The sequence below is a fragment of the Oncorhynchus masou genome, chromosome 15 (assembly GCF_036934945.1).
Source record: "Oncorhynchus masou masou isolate Uvic2021 chromosome 15, UVic_Omas_1.1, whole genome shotgun sequence".
Taxonomy (NCBI): domain Eukaryota; kingdom Metazoa; phylum Chordata; class Actinopteri; order Salmoniformes; family Salmonidae; genus Oncorhynchus; species Oncorhynchus masou.
In genome coordinates this window covers 24395579-24412738 of record NC_088226.1, presented here as the reverse complement: position 1 = coordinate 24412738, position 17160 = coordinate 24395579, and the positions used below count along the sequence as shown (strand labels likewise).

At 44.1% G+C, this 17160-nt stretch overlaps 1 protein-coding gene across 1 annotated transcript; it reads left to right on the top strand.

The window, feature by feature from the left end:
* Window positions 1-5607: 5607 nt before the first annotated feature.
* Window positions 5608-9890, top strand: pax10 (paired box 10). The gene is given in 9 exon segments (XM_064988849.1): window positions 5608-5836; window positions 7007-7158; window positions 7561-7728; window positions 7887-7969; window positions 8185-8341; window positions 8446-8516; window positions 8717-8771; window positions 8774-8857; window positions 8993-9890. Coding segments are annotated over 8 exon segments (774 nt in total). The 5' UTR covers window positions 5608-5836; window positions 7007-7070; the 3' UTR covers window positions 9061-9890.
* Window positions 9891-17160: the final 7270 nt, after the last annotated feature.

Genomic DNA, 17160 nt, shown 5'->3' with positions numbered 1-17160 from the left:
AACTGAAAATATGCTTTTGACTCACTGTACACAAATGGGTGTGTCATCCCTCCTGTCAATATGATATCAACACAGTTTTGTTTGTGATTAGGAAACTTCTTGAGGATTTCAGAAATGTATCGTGTTGGGCTAATATTTTGGATAGATGTCAAAAGAGGTTATAGCAGACGGAAATGCAAAAAGTGTCGCACTTATTCTGAATTGATCCTACTTAATTGTGTTATTTAGGCCTCATTTTATTATTCACGCAATTGTGTAATTTACTTCATTTGTCCTTACTTGAGATTTTCTCATAAACCCATAGAAATAGAAAGACCTTCTCACAACATTCTGGGAATGGAACCGATTTGCTATCTTAGTTAACAGGAAACCATTAGTTCTCAGTGTTGGACTCCTCAGTCAGGACAATGGTTGACAGCAGGTGTTGCTGTTATTGGATAGTTTTACATAGGATGTTGCTGAACGACACAGTTGAGACTTTCTCATCCCCTCCTCTAACCATACCTTTTTATTATGTCCTCTCTCTCTCCCTTTCTCTCTCTTTCCCTCTAATTCAAACTCGTTCTCTCTGTTTCTTTCTCCTTTCTCTTGCTATCTCCCTATCTCACACATACCCTGTCTGCCTCTTTTTCCCTCCGCTCGGTTTCATTCTCTCTTCTGTCTTTCCCTTTCCGTCTCTCTCTCCCTCTCTTTCTCTTTTGGTCTCCTCTCTCGCTCCTCTCTTCCCTCGCCTAAGGCAGTGTGTCTAGTTCCATGGAGCAATTGAAGGTGACAGGGGCAGTGAGAGAGGAGGGGAGAGGGAGGGATGGAGGGAGGACGTGCCACAGTGCCTGGGGGCACACAACAGCAAAGAGATGGAGAGAGGAGGAGAGAGAGAGGAAAGAAGGAAAGACAAAAGCAAGGAAGAGGAGGGGAAGAGTGAATTGAGTGGGGGAAATTGACATAAAGTGAGAGAGATGGATATAGAAATGAATATTTCATAATCAATGTAGCCCCTCCCCTTTTATGGAAATCCACAGAGTTAATAGAGTCACGAAAGGGAAAAGGACACACACACAGACACACAACCGCACGCACACGTAAGCTTGTGTGTTTTGTTTTAAAGACTTGATATTAATTTGTCCCGGCATGGTTGCTATGGTGACCTCCATCCCCCTCCCCCCAGCAGTGAAAAAGAGAGAGAGGGAGAGAGAGCGAGAGAGGGTGACAGGGATGAACTAACAAGAGACTGAAAAAATGTGCCCTAAAGCTGCACGCATATTCAAGTAACACACAAACACACACGCATACACATATACAGTACACACACTCAGGGCCGGCTCTAGCCTTTTGGGCCCCCCACCTCACGGGCAAACGTGATTAACAAAATCAACAGTGGCCCCCTGGAGGTCAGGGCCCCTGGGCAAGTGCCCTGTGTGACTAGTCGGTATTTGGCCATGATTACTACAAGTTAGATAGCTGGCAAGACAAAAGTATGTGGACACCCATTCAAATGAGTGGATTTGGCTATTTCAGCTACACCTGTGGCTGACAGGTGTATAAAATCGAGCACACCGCCATGCAATCTCCATAGACACACATTGGCAGTAGAATGGCCTTACTGAAGAGCTCAGTGACTTTCAACATGACACCCTCTTAGGATGACACCTAACCAACAAGTCAGTTCGTCAAATTTCTGCCCTGCTAGAGCTGCCCCAGTTAACTGTAAGTGTTGTTATTGTGGAACCGTCTAGGCGCAACAAAAACTCAGCTGCGAAGTGGTAGACAGATTGTGCTTCCAGCTTTGTTGCAATAGTTTGAGGAAGGCCCTTTCCTGTTTCAGCATGAAAATTCCCCATGCACAAAGCAAGGTCCATACAGAAATGGTTTGTCAGATCGATATGGAAGAACTTGACTGGCCTGCAAAGCCCTGACCTTAACCCCATCAAACATCTTTTGGAAGAATTGGAATGACTGAGGCAGGCCTAATCGCCCAAAATCAGTGCCCAACCTCACCAATGCTCTTGTGGCTGAATGGAATCAAGTCCTTGAGGAATGCTCCAACATCTAGTGGAAAGTCTTCCCAGAGTAACGTAGGCTGTTATAGCAGCAAAGGAGGGACCAACTCCATATTAATGCCCATGATTTTGAAATTAGATGTTCAACGAGCAGGTGTCCACATACATTGGGTCATGTAGTGTATATACTGAACAAAAATATAAACATAACATGCAACAATTTCAAAGATTTTACTGAGTTACAGTTCATATAAGTAAATCAGTCAATTGATCCCGCTGGTGAAGAAGCCGTATGTGGAGGTCCTAGGCTGGCATGGTTACACGTCGTTGTGAGTACGGCCAAATTCTCTAAAACGATGTTGGAGGTGGCCAGCATCCCGGAGTCACCTCTTCACTGTTAACTTTGAGACTGGTGTTTTGTGGGTACTATTTAATGAAGCTGCCAGTTGAGGACTTGTGAGGCGTCTGTTTCTCAAACTACGTAGACACTCTAATGTACTTGTCCTTTTGCTCAGTTGTGCATCGGGGCCTCCCACTCCTCTTTCTATTCTGGTTAAAGCCAGTTTGTGCTGTTCTGTGAAGGGAGTAGTACACAGCGTTCTATGAGATCTTCAGTTTCTTGCCAATTTCTCACATGGAATGGCCTTCATTTCTCAGAACAAGAATAGACTAACGAGTTTCAGAAGAAATTCATTTGTTTCTTGACATTTTGAGCCTGTAATCGGACCCACAAATGCTAATTCTCCAGATACTCAACTCGTCAAAAGAAGGCCAGTTTCAGAACAACAGTTTTCAGTTGTGCTACCATAATTTCAAAAGGGTTTTCTAATGATCAATTAGCCTTTTAAAACAACAAACTTGGATTAGCTAACACAACATGCCATTGGAACACAGGAGTGATGGTTGCTGATAATGGGCCTCTGTCCGCCTATGTAGATATTCTTTAAAAAATCTGCCATTTCCAACTACAGTAGTCATTTACAACATTAACAATGTATACACTGTATCAATTTGTTGTTATTTTAAATGGACAAAAAAAATATACGCTACTTTCAAAAACAAGGACATTTCTAAGTGACCCCAAACGTTTTTTATATATATATTTAGGGGAGTTGGGGGCCCCCTATTGGCTTGGGGCCCTAAGTGATTGCTTATGCAGTTTATGCCTGGAGCCTGCCCTGCACACACTTGTGCATACAGGCATACACACAAGATACAGTGTACATATATGCCCACAAACCCACTCATACAAAGACAGGATGCATAGAAACATCTAAAACACATTTATAGAGATATCTTATATTCTTGCTTCATTGTTTCTGGGGGAAAAAATCCCTTCTTTTTTATGTCATCTATCTCTTACCTCAGATGATTCTCTGTAGCCAGCGACAGAGAGAGAATGACAGAGAGAGAGGAAGTTTAGACGGGAGGGAGGGAAGGAAAGAAGGGAGGGAGCGAGAGAGAGCGCAGAGTTTTGTCAACCGGAAATAAAACATGTTGGCACCCTCCTTCTCCTCCACCTCCCCCTCCTCCCATCTCTCTCTCGCTCTCTCTTCCTCATGCCCTCCCTGTCCCCCTTTCTTCTTCTTCTTATCTTATAGTCATACTTAAGTCTTCTTGTTTATTCTCTAGTCTTTATAATAATAACAACATGAGCTTCTTCGTTCCATTCTCTCTCTGTGTTCTTGAAGTAGTGGTGCACTTCTGTTAAGGTTTGAGTCAGTTGTATTTCAATTCCATCAATTCGAGTGATTAGAACATTTTAATTCAAGACGTGAAAACTCATCCTCATTGAAAGTAAATTTAGGCACTTCCTGAATTAAAATGTAATTGACATTAACCTTGTGTGTTACGAAAATCATCCAATCCAGTCTACCTCCCAAGAAGTATCTGTTTGTAGTGTATTTTTTAGAATATCAGGCAAAAGGTGTTGTATTATGACTGTAAAACATAGTGAGCTCTCTAATTGTATTCAATTAACCTTTATTTAACTAGGCAAGTCAGTTAAGAACAAATTCTTATTTACAAATGACAGCCAAACCCTAACCCGGACGATGCTGGACCAATTGTATGCCGCGGACGGTTGTGATACAGGCTGGAATCGAACCAGGGTCTGTAGTGATGCCTCTAGCACTGAGATGCAGTGCCTTAGACCGCTGTGCAACTCAGGAGCCCAAAAAAATCAGCAGACACCAAATAAGACTAAAGATAGATAACTGGGATTTGAGTAATAGAGTTCTCCTCAATGCATTGCCACTATATTATATTGTATTACAGATATATTACCCCACAGGACTCAACATTAGTTTGCTCAAACTGTAGATGCATTCTCTCTTCTCATTTTTGTAGTGTCAAGGACTCTAGTTCTCTGGGCTAATCCAATGAAATATGCAAATGTGGTGTCACGAGTGACAAAGTGCAGTCAGAGAGAAACCAAGCCAAACATTCCATAGCACGCGTATTTGGCAGCTTGTACTGTGTAGAGTGTGTGTATGTGGGGAGGGGCCTCACGTCGTAGTCTGTAAGGATAGCGACTGACCAAGTTGGTGCGTGACGGTGTCACTGGTGTGTGTGTGTGTAAAAAACAAGTACTGTGTATGAAAGTGTATACCTCAAAGTGTTTGTACTATGGCAATAACTGTGTGTTCCTAGAATGCAAGCCTTTGTTTCATATTTGCAAATGTAAATGTATGCAGTTTCTCCAGCCAGAACTGGGCCAGTGGTCTCTCTCCCCCTGTCCTCTGTATCCGAAAGGTCAGAGTTTCTCTCTACAGTCCAAACCCTTTGGAACACTATAAGGCCAAACACATTTCAGTTTTAAAGCTTTACCTACGGTGTTCTTATGAATGGCTTATACGCCTGTATTAAATAGGTTGTTATTCATAGACCATTTATTTATAATTTGTTATACATTTATTAACAAGTACATAGCTGTGCATGTCTAAAAACATTCAGTACAAGGACATGTAACATCATAGATCATGAGTAATATGGCTTTTACATAAAATGGGTACACTATGGATTAATGTTTGGAAGCCGCCCTTCAAATAAAGTGTTAATAGGCCTTGTTTTGAAATTGATATAGGTGATCGTCATCCTCCCTTCATCCTTCACATTTCTTCCATTCTCTCCATACCTTTACCAGCCCTCCCTCCATCTTCTGCTCGTCTCTCTCTCTCTCTCTCCATCACCCCTTTTCCTGGCATTAAGTCCAGACCTGACACTGACACTGAGTCTGTGTGTCATCCTTCTCTTCCTCCCTCCCTCCTCCTCCTCTCTCCCTCTCTATCCATCGCTCCGAGGACCAGAGTGCCTGCAGACTTGTTTCTCTCTCCCTGGCCCACTCCCCCCTCCCTCGCCTCCTCTCTTTCGCTCTGTCTAACTCTCTCCATCTCTACTCTGGCTCGCCTCCCTGCTCTCTCTTTCTCTTTGCACACACAGTCAACAAAAGCGAGGTCAGAGGAGAGGGATGTGGGTATAACGAAAGAGAGGAAGAGGAGGAAGAGCGAAACCTTGGAAGCAGTGGAAAGACTAGAGAAACATCAAGTTTGGAAAACCATTGGCATCCTCTCTCTTGAGGAGGTGAGTGTCCTTTCACTAAACTTGTCAACCAACATCAATTTTGGGGGAAAGAGAGACAGACACAGACAGAGAGCAAATAAGAGAACAAGGCAAATTTGAACGAAACAAATAGGAACTATTTATGGCAGACAGTGAGAGGTATGGCAAAATTACCAACTGGACTAAAGAGGGTGGATCCACACGGAACCGCACAGAACCAAGACAACTTGACCTTTGACTCGAGGTAGAGATACAGAAAGGCACTGTGAGGCAAACAGGTAGAGATACACCCCGCTAGCAATGTCCATGAATATATGGTCAGAGAACTAGCTCTCACTCACTGATGCCTCAGGGTTTCTCCACTTCTTCTGTAATGTATAACCTTTCCCCACTTTACTTGTTATGTTTTTAAGCTAAAGGTCTGCTAATAACGATTTATGAAATCTGCCTGTCCGGTGTCTTACGCTTATAACCGGTATGACTCTATGCTGGTTATGATACCTGGTTGTAGTCATAGTTGGGAGTCCGTCAATGCGTAGCACACTCACAGCTTTTGAATAAAAGGACAAGGCAGGATTTATTTATGCTATTCCAGTCTCAATCATGATCACTGATTAACGGATCAATGAATCAACTGTAAACTGTGGAGTGAAGTGTATAGTGTTAGAGCATATATCTTGCCCCACAAACAAGATAATGTGTGTCCAGTGTTGTGAGTTGTTCGTCTCTTCCATCGTTACTGTATTAGGGCCTATTGTTGCGTGTTTTTCCGAAGTCCATTGACTGTTTAGTTGCTCTATTTCTCTACCATTATGTGTCATTCGAGTGTAGTTACAGTGTTAACGACAGTGTTGTGAGTATTTCTGCCCCAATTCTCTGTATGCCGGTATCACTGTCATACGTAGTCAGTGTGTGTTTTTGTATGCACTTTTGTCCCCCCCTTTCAGTGCACCATATTAATGTGAAGTTAGCTTTCAGGTTAGAGTAATGTGGTGCTGTGAGTGTGCTCCCCCCTTCTCTGTGTATTACAGGTGTAGCCAGTGTTGTGTGTAATTCTGCTCCCCTGTATGACGAGTACAGCTTTAGTGTGGTGCATACGTATTTCCGCTCCCCTTGTGTCTGTGTGTGTATAATAATGTGTGTAATGTTACTTCTACATTGTGACTGTGTATCATTATTGTAGTTTGTATCTGGGGTTGTGTTCTGCCTGTGTGGTTAATGGTAGCTGACAGTGTTACTCTCTCCTCTCATGCGTGTGTGTATAGTCAGTGTCAGAGTGGAGGAGATGTAGCTCCTAATTACTGAGTGTGTTTGTAATGAACTCCCTGTGTGTCGCCGTGGGAGGATAATGCACAAGCGTCTGTCTGTCTGTCTGTCTGTCTCTCTCCAAACCCGATCACTTATTTCCTTTACCTTTCTCTCCTCTTCCTCCCCCCTCTGTCTTCCAGTAGTTCTGATCTGTGTTCTTATTGGAGGAGAGAAGTAAGAGGTCAGAGGTGAAGGGGAAGTGTTATGTGTGAGAAACTCAGCATGCTGAATCTACAGAACACCTCGAGCTGGACTGGGCCAAACAACTGGTACCATCAACCAACACAGCACGGTACAGATAGGAAACAGAGGTGGTGTGTGTGTGTGTGTGTGTGTGTGTGTGTGTGTGTGTGTGTGTGTGACCCGTGGAGTCAGCTTAGGGTGAGCCGGAGAATCTTCCACATGACTGAGCAGAAACAGTGTGCCAACAGCTACAAAACACACACACACACACACACACACACACACACACACACACACACACACACACACACACACACACACTCAGTGACAGAGTGCACAAACACAAAACAGTGAAATGCATACGTACATGTGGAGATATGGAGGATGCATAAACGCTTGTTACACTCAGGCAGACAGCAACTGGTGGACACACAAACACACACATTTCACCAAAAAAAGAGCTTCAATTATCCTTCTGTTCTATAACAATCTCTCTCCCCCTTTCCATTAGATGGCTGTGTGGTGGATGATGTGAGCGTGCGGATGGTGGGAGGAGGAGAAGGAGTGCAAAGAGAGAGGGATGAGGTAGAGGACGCCCAGCATCACCTCCAGCTGAAGAGAAAGCTCCAGAGGAATCGCACCAGTTTCACCCAGGAGCAAATTGATGCGCTGGAGAAAGGTCTAACCCCAGCCCCAGGCTTCAGTTGAGGCCTGTGGAGATTCAATTAAATTACAGTAATAAACATGAAGGAAAAGCTTAGTTTAATGCCATGGGCATGTGTGTGTGTTAATGTGAACCATTGTGGGCTTCTTGACAAATTTTTCTCCACCTCACAGAGTTTGAACGGACACATTACCCAGATGTCTTTGCCAGAGAGAGATTGGCAGCTAAAATCGACCTTCCAGAGGCTCGCATTCAGGTAACCAACCGTTCACTCTGTCTGTCTGTTTAAACCTCTTCTCTTTATTCTTATCCTTTACTCCCCTTAGTGGTCAGATTAGAGTATGGCAGCTACCAAAGTAGTACCTGAGCTGTTCTCAAACCAGTCCTCTGGGACCACCAGTTTTCACATATTTGTTATATTCCAACACAAACACACCTGAATGGTTACAGGTTGGGTTGATTGATTGACAGGTGTGGTTTTCCAATCGGCGAGCTAAATGGAGGAGGGAGGAGAAGTTGCGCAATCAGAAGAGGTCAGGGGGCGGAACTTCCTGTTCTCAGGCACATGCCCCCCTCAGCACCTCCTTCAACACAGGTGTCTATCACTCTCACCATGGTAACAGCTCAGGTAAGAAACCATATTTTTTTTCAATATGTTTGTAGGTGTACAAGTGTGTGTGTGTATTATTGTATAAATATTATTTTAAAACATTTCTGTGTTTCTTGATGAAGCCTCGATGCACAGTCGCAGTGACAACTCTCTCTCAAGCTACGGCTCTCTCTCAGTCTTCTCCAATATGCAGGTAAATTCAACAAATGTTTATTTTTTATTGTGCTATGAACCCCGTGGCGTCCATTGACTATTAGTCCTTCATTTTGAACCAAAACTTTCACTGAATCTTTGTTCTGTCTCATCAATCTTATCACTGGTTAACAATCTTCTCTCTTTTCTCTTCCTGCCTGTCCTGTTACTGTCCCTCTCTCCTCTTCGCTCTCTCTCCAGTCGTTGCCCCCCCAGTCCACTCCCTCTTACCCCTGCATGCTCCCTCCCTCCCCCTCTCCTCCCCCCTGCCCCGGAAGTTTGACTCCCTCTCTTACCCCTCTCCTCACCTACCTCCCCCTCACTCTGCCAGCTCCAACACAGGTGAGTCTCTGCAGCATGTGTGCATGTGTGTCTGTGAAGATCTAGTATTTAGTTTAGGTACCACTTTGCTAACTCATCCTTCTTCGCTTTGTCTTTCTCTCTTTGTCTCTCTGTCTGTCTTTGTCTCTCTCCCAGGATATCTCTCTCCTGGTGTGTCGGGTAGTGAGCAGGACTTAGGTCAGTACTGGACCAGACTCCAGTGAGAATAACACAGTTACGGCATGACACTAGACCATCACCAGACCTGCCAGTATCTGAAGATCCACCTATTCTCTGTGACAGACTAAGATACCCAAACACCCAATCCGTTACAATCCAAAGCGATTACAATCAGTCGTTTTAATAATGACAAAACGACCAAAAAAAGTATCAATGACCTACCACAGCCAATAACAATCATGGATGGCCTTGGAACCACCAATGACAATCTAGTATGGGCCTGAAGCAGCCACTGACAATCAAGTATTGCTACTGGACTATTAATTACAATTAAGCTTGATCTCAGCGCACAAGGCAATCAAATGATGAACTGAAACTGGATCCCAGCAGATTCACTCACTCCTTCACTCACTCACTCATTCCTTTTGATGTTTGTTCAGATCAAACAAGACAATCAAGCATTGAAATGAAATCACCAATCATAGTCAAGCATGGATTTCATTTAACCAATGACAATCGAGCAGGGATTAATGCAACCAATGACCTAGGAGAGTATAAGACAATCAAAAACCAATACTAGTGAATAAGGACGTTACTGTGATGCCATATTTTTGTCCTCTCTCCATTCCTTTCTTTCAATCTGACTTTTGCAATCTTACCCCTTTTAAAATCCCTTCCCTCATCTGTACATTTAGCACTGTGTGTGTGCGTGCGTGCGTGCGTGTGTGTGTGTGTGCGTGTATGTACGTGCAGACATGAGTGAGTGTTTATGTGTGTAGGTGCATTTTGTGTATGTGTGTGTCTTTAAACTGTTAATCATTTTAGTGTACTCCCTTTTTGTGAAACTGTTTGAACCAAGAATAAAATTCTAAATGTGAAACTAAACAATGCCTGTTATTTAACCGTCATTTATCATTAATAAGAGGGCTAGCTTGATTCATGTAAGAGTTGGAATGTGCATTGCTTATATTTGGAAACAAGTTCATTTACACCACATATACTGTACAAACAGGGAAATAATGTCGGGAAAGGGGGGAATCCTGAGGTGGCTTTCTTTCTGAACACAAAAAGACTTCGGCTAATTTAAAATGTGAGAATATTTACCAAATCGTCAGTAACATATTGATCTATGTAAGTGAACCACCCCTCAGAATCGTCTGGTGGCGCTTGTCTATTATATGGCCTTTAGCTTTTGTTTATTTCTCACTCTGTCACTGAGCAGGAGCATTTCCTGCCTATGTGACTGTGGATTTCCTGTTTTTGTTACTCACATCACCACACCCACTGTAAATAATGCCCTGACTGACTGACAAACCAATTCTCACAGGGACATGAAACGCACTCGTACAAACTTGCAAATGCGCACGCACACACACACACACACACACACACACACACACACACACACACACACACACACACACACACACGTATGCCGTATACAGTTCTTATAATCTTGATAATCACAATCAACACAAACACTCAGTTACAGCCTGCCCATATAAGGTCCAATATGCTAACACAATTATTTGTGTGTTTCCGTGGCAATGTTTAAATGAGTGTAATTAGGAGCAGAGTTAACGAGGTGTGGAGATTCCGAGAGGATGTTGCACGCAAGACACTCTTAACCCCTGCTCAAACAATCACATCACCACTATCCCCACTATCCCCTATGGACTGTCTCTACCTCCTAACCCACCCAACCCATCAACTTCTATAAGAGAGCACTTATCTACTGTCTGTCTTTGAACATGGCCCTGTGTCTATCACTCTCTTGCCCCCTCCCTCGATCACTTCATCTTTCCCATCCTGCTTTCTACTCCCTTCTTCATGGTCTTGCCCACTCAACACCCCTCTCTCTTTCTCTCCAGCTAAACTTGACCTCACTTCAAACCACTTTCAACTTTGAACATACACTCTTGGACTTCACAAGGGTCACAGTATGTGTTCGTATTCACTCTCTTGTGACATTTCCAGTGGACAGGAAGCGTTTCCTTGGTGTAAAAGAGCACTGCTGCTTACCAGGTTTTAGAGCGAGTTCAGTCAAAGTAATCAAAGAAGCATACATCATCTACCCTTATACTGTATGATGGTAACAAACACAATCCACCAAGAGTTTTATTTCTAGGGTGAATTTTCAACATTGACATCTTATCTCTCTTTTCACCCCCTCCTTCCTCCTCTCACTCATTATCGCTCTCGCTCTCACTCTCTCATTATCCCCCCCAGCTTCCTGTCACAGAGGAAGTGCCTCACCCTGCTGGCTGACTCCCCATTGGTTCTCAGATGAACAGTGATTTGGGGGGAGATAGGGAGGGAAGGACAGGGGGATAGATAGAGGGAGCGGGAGACGTAGAGAGGGAGAAGGGTACGAGACAGGGCATTGGGCAGGCAGGAAGATGAGCACCAGAATAAATTAAAGGAGCGAATGAGAGAGAGGACTTGCTTAATGTGTTCAACATCACGGCAAGGAAATGGCTTTGAAGGCGTAAGCGGTAAGAAGTGCACGACAAGAAGCAAGTCAGGAAACTGTCCATGCAGAGACTTTAGAAAACAGAAAGAGAGGGAGAGAGAGAGAGTTAGTGAAAAAGAGATGTGCTGGCAGGAGAGAGACCTCCATAATGTTTTTGTTCATTATAATGTATTACCTTATCAATGCAGTGGCAGTTGTTTTTATGTTCTGCTCAGTATTCTTTTGAATGTACTTTGTTTATGTACTTTTGTTTGTAACTCATATAACCCGCAGGTGGTCAGATGTTTTTCTATAATTTCAGATGGAGCATGGACTTATCAGCAGTTTTCACTCTTTCTTTAAACATGTCTGTCATGCAGTACACTTTTTTCTCTTTCTCTTTCTCTCTCTCTCTTTCACTCTCTCCTTTCCTTCTCTCTCTCTGTACATTGTCTGTGTTCAACCATTCTCTTGCCTTTCCTCCTTTTCTTTCTCTCTCCCTCTCACTCTCTCAGTACAGTCTCTCCCAATCCTTGTACCAGTGTCTGATTTTAAGCTGACGCTGGGCATGGTTTGGGGGGGGCCGTGCTGAGGATTCTGCAACAAGTTGTGTGTTTGGGTGTTGAGGGGTCTTTTGTGCATTAGACCACTGTGCCACTCGGGAGACGCAATAAATTGCTTTTTGTGCTTACCTTTAGAAATGGTTAAATATTCATCTGACCTCACAATGATTCCATGCCATTGTTGTTAGATACAAGTCATGTATTTATTGATGCAGTAAACAGCCTGTACAGGTTACTAATAAATAGTATGATACATAATGAAAATTCTGTGCTGTTTGTAGATGTTTTTTAAATTACCTTTTCATACTTTATAACCTAAGATTGAACTAAATCCAAAAAATAGTTTTAAAATGTTGATTGATCTTTGAATGCAATGTAAAGAGCTGAGAAACACTCTTTTCACGCCACTTAGATACAGCTATGACCAGAAGTGACCTTTTCCTAGCAGATTAGGAGAATTTATGCATCAGATTAGGATAATTAACATAGCAGGTTTGGAGAATTAGATTAAGGTTAGGAAAAGGAGTAGGGTTAGGGTTAGCGAAAATGTTCTCCTAACCTGCTACGAAAATCACTTTTGGCCTTAGCTCTATTGAAGTGCTGTGAAAAAAGTGTGTAGCTTAGGGGTTCCCAAACTCTTTTGTGCCATGACCCCATTTTGATATATGAAAATTCTCAGGGCCCCAGAGCACTGATTGGTGATATCAAGACAACTGGGAACTCTGAAAAATTTGAGGTCAAATCATGACGCCAGTGATCCTCAGGTCAGAAAGTCGGAGCTCTAGAAAGAGGCCAGAGTTCCCGAGTTGGAATGACCGTTCAAAATGATTTTTCCCAGTCGGAGATAGTTTTTTCCTCGAGATCCCAGTTGTCTTGAACACACTAAAGTCGGAGATTTCCGAGTTCCCAGTTCTTTTGTATGCGGCGTTATTGCTCAGAGGGAGACGGCAGGGTATTCCCTTTGAGACAGGAACACAAACTCCTCCATAGTGACCCGTGAATGCATTCGGTCACATGACAGCTCAATCAGTTGAATGACTTCACTTACCCGCATGTCAACTGAGCCAGAATCACAGTCAAATGGATTGGGAAGTAGGTCCCAAAGTGCTCTTCCAAGCATTGGAGGTGAGCAGTGAGTGATCACTCGTGTGGGACACTTATAATGCGGTTTTCTGTTAGAAACATGCACAGCCGAGGGAAAGGGGCATGGTTAGCTTTTGAAACACACCAATAAGAATTATTTCCTCTGAATCGGTCGCTTGGTTTTTGTATTTCCGCTGCATGCTTGCAAGTACCGTATGTCGTTTACATAGGAAAGATTTTCTTTTCATTACCCAGAAAGTCAACCAGTTTTTTTTGCATCCATTGTGAAAGGCAACAGTTCCTCTCTCAATGCGAAAAATCTTTCCAACACTCGATAACCTCCAAGCCTCATTGTGAAATAGTTTTTCAAACAGGCGTGCGTGCTGTTGATGTGGTTTGATGTAGCTAACAATCGAAGTTGCCTGCTGCAGTATATCTCCCCGAAGTTCTGTGCACAGCTCTTTTGCCACCAGCTGTGTATTATACAATGCCTCCATATGGCAGAAGGAGCCACATTCATAAGTAGAGCGCAGAGAGGCCTGCCCCTGTTCCCTGATAGATGAAGCCACATCTATGCCAAAGCCCACATTTCCATCCCGTGGAATATGGTTTTCGTCAATATAGCCATGCAGCACACATCAACTGTGCCGTTTCATACTCGGGAATCGCGAGACAGAACAATATGTCCTCATGAATAACATCCCCCGACATGTACAGTAAACAAAAGTCAATGCATGGGCATAAACTGGGGAGTTTGAGTCCTTCAATCAGAGTTTCCTCTTGATTGCTAGTAATAGCATACATTACTTGTTTAACAGTGTTCTCAGACAAAGGTATTGATGTGAGTTTATGTGCCTCTGCCTCCCCACACATTGTTTTCACCACATCAATTGCAGCCGGTAATATCAGAGTCTCTGCAATAGTGTGTGGTTTCATAGCGTAGCGGGCCTAGTCATTCACCGTGGGAATGACTGAAGTGCAACGGTAAGTGCGGCCTTTTCCCACGATCTAAGGGCTCTCTCTGGTTGAATTGTATCTTTTAGATTTGAATAATTATCATTTAGATTTTTAAGCTTAAACACATCACAACGATTTTGGAAATTCTCCTGCAACCCCATTTTTATATCAGGCGACCCCACGCAGTGTCGCGACCCCTTGTTTGGGAACCGCTGGTGTAGCTGTATCGAAGTGACATGAAAAGAGCTCCCACTCTTCTTTTTTTCTGAGAGCAGACATCTTTTATGTCCAAGCCGTTGTTTTATGTCCAAGCCGTTGTTTTATGTCCAAGCCGTTGTTGAGCAAAGGGAGCTGAAGAAATGGTGATGGATGCTCCGCAGAATGTGGAGATTCAGAATGTTGTTCAACAGCTGATATGCTGATTGTGAAGAAGGTGGATTTCATGGTGTTTATTGCACATGTGATTAATTGTACTGCACAAACTAACAAAAAGTCAAAGAAACTGGACATAATAGCATCTGTCGAAACATTGCAAAGAATACTGTCCGAAGATGCTCTTCCTTCTCAGGCCCCAGAGCCAGTAGTGATTGGTGTTGGCAGTTGAATCTGAATAAAGGAGTACATTGAGTTTTGTTTAGTTAATTTAGTTCAGTTTTATTTTGTTCATGATTTGGGCTGATATACAGCCAAAACAGCAGGTGGTGGAATGCACTTGTTTGTTTGCGAACCGCAGTAATGTCAAAGAAGACCCCGTACAATAGGTGGCAGCAATCCACCAATAGGTGTAGTCTGCCATAAAACTTTGAAGAAGAAGAAAAAGAAGAGAGCGGACATGCGCAGATGTTACGTTTGGTAGAAGCGGTAACGATGCTTGAACATCACGGCGGTGGAAATAAGAATGAATGGACGTTGGTCCAGAAGAATGGAAAAGTAGCAAAATTGTTGGGAAAAAAATTGGGAAATAATGTGTAGTTCTGATAATACACCATTGTATCTTGTAGGAGTAATTTTTTGTGGAAGGAAAATGATATACCCGTCACGAGATGGATTGGTAGATAAGTGGGTGGTGGGGCTGGTGTTATCATGTTATCATTATCATATACAGCTACATTTTTATGTAATGGTCTGCCTATCTATGTGAGAGACACAGACTCTGTCTCGACCTTTAAGTCTTTATTGAAGAGTCATCTCTTCAGTTGGTCCTATGACTGAGTGTAGTCTGGCCCAGGAGTGTGAAGGTGAACGGAAAAACACTGGAGCAACGAACCGCCCTTGCTGTCTCTGCCTGGCCGGTTCCCCTCTCTCCACCGGGATTCTCTGCCTCTAACCCTATTACGGGTTCTGAGTCACTGGCTTACTGGTGCTCTTCCATCCCGCCCCTAGGAGGGGTGCGTCACTTGAGTGGGTTGCGTCACTGACGTGATCTTCCTGTCCAGGTTCGTGCCGTGGGGGGGGGACTTCGTGGGTTATACTCAGCCTTGTCTCAGGGTAGTAAGTTGGTGATTTGTAGATATCCCTTTAGTGGTGTGGGGGCTGTGTGGGTGGGGTTATATCCTGCTTGGTTGGCCCTGTCGTCAGACGGGGCCACAGTGTCTCCTGACCCTTCCTGTCTCAGCCTCCAGTATTATGCTGCAATAGTTTGTGTCGGGCGCTAGGGTCAGTCTTATGTCTGGAGTAATTCTCCTGTCTTATCCGGTGTCCTGTGTGAATTTAAGCATGCTCCATCTAATTCTGTTTCTCTCCCTCTCCCTCCCTTCCCGGAGGACCTGAGCCCTGGGACCATGCCTCAGGACTACCTGGCCTGATGACTTGCTGTCCCCAGTCCACTTGGTCATGCTGCTGCTCCAGTTTCAACTGTTCTGCCTGCATCTATGGAACCCTGACCTGTTCATCGGACGTGCTGCCATGTCCCGCACCTGCTGTCTCTAACTCTGGTTGATCGACTATGAAAAGTCAACTGACGTTTACTCCTGAAGCGCTGACCTGTTGCACCCTCTACATCCACTTATTATTATTTGACCCTGTTGGTCATCTATGAGCGTTTTAACATCTTGGCCACGTACTGCTATAACCTCAACCCCGGCACAGCCAGAAGAGGACTGGCCACCCCTCAGAGCCTGGTTCCTCTAGGTTTCTTCCTAGGTTCCTGCCTTTCTAGGGAGTTTTTCCTAGCCACCGTGCTTCATTGCTTGCTGTTTGAGGTTTTAGGCTGTGTTTCTGTATAGCACTTTGTGACATCGGCTGATGTAAAAAGGGCTTATAAATACATTTGATTGATTGATTGATCGATCATATGCGCCTGCAGCGAGTTAGCTACTCAGACAGGTAGCTGGGGATTGGCTATACTAGGCTCATCACGCTCTAGTGACTCCTTGTGGCGGGCCGGGCACCTGCAGGCTGAATTTGGTCGTCAGTTGAACAGTGTTTCCTCTGGCACATTCGTGTAGCTGGCTTCCGGGTTAAGCAGGCGCATGTTAAGAGGCTGTGACTCGACCTTCGCCTCTTCCGTGCCTGTTGGGGAGTTGCAGCGATGAGATGAGATCGTATTTGGATCACAATTGAAAATCACGAAATTGGGGATAAAAAGGAGGTAAAGAATGGGTGTTTGCACTGGACCAGTGTCTGTGGGACAAGAAGTCTTACCAGCTAATTCGAGTGAGGACGTGGGAGGCTGTGCTGACCACGAACTGAGACTGGAGCTGATCCGAGAACAGAGGACCGAGAGAGGCATTGGTAAAACGCAAATCTAGGAGATTTAGCTCTGCTAAGTGAGGGACGTGTTTCTTCCTGTGATCCTCTTACACTACTTTCTCTCTCTGGGATGTTTCGCCACGCCACTGAAAACCATTATCGTTGGCAGGTTTCTCTGCCGTCTGTCTCCCTCTCATTCAGCACCGGAGGCGGGGCCATCGGAGAAGTCGCCAAGCAGTGTCAGCCTGGGCGCATTCCAGGACATCGCTAGATGGAGATGTTTACTATTTTATTGTTGTGGGGATATGGTTCTCATTGGGCCCGATAAATCCAGAACCTATCTCCACCCTGTATATGTTGTCTTGTCTGTCTTTCCCCCTCCCTATTTTGTCCTTTAG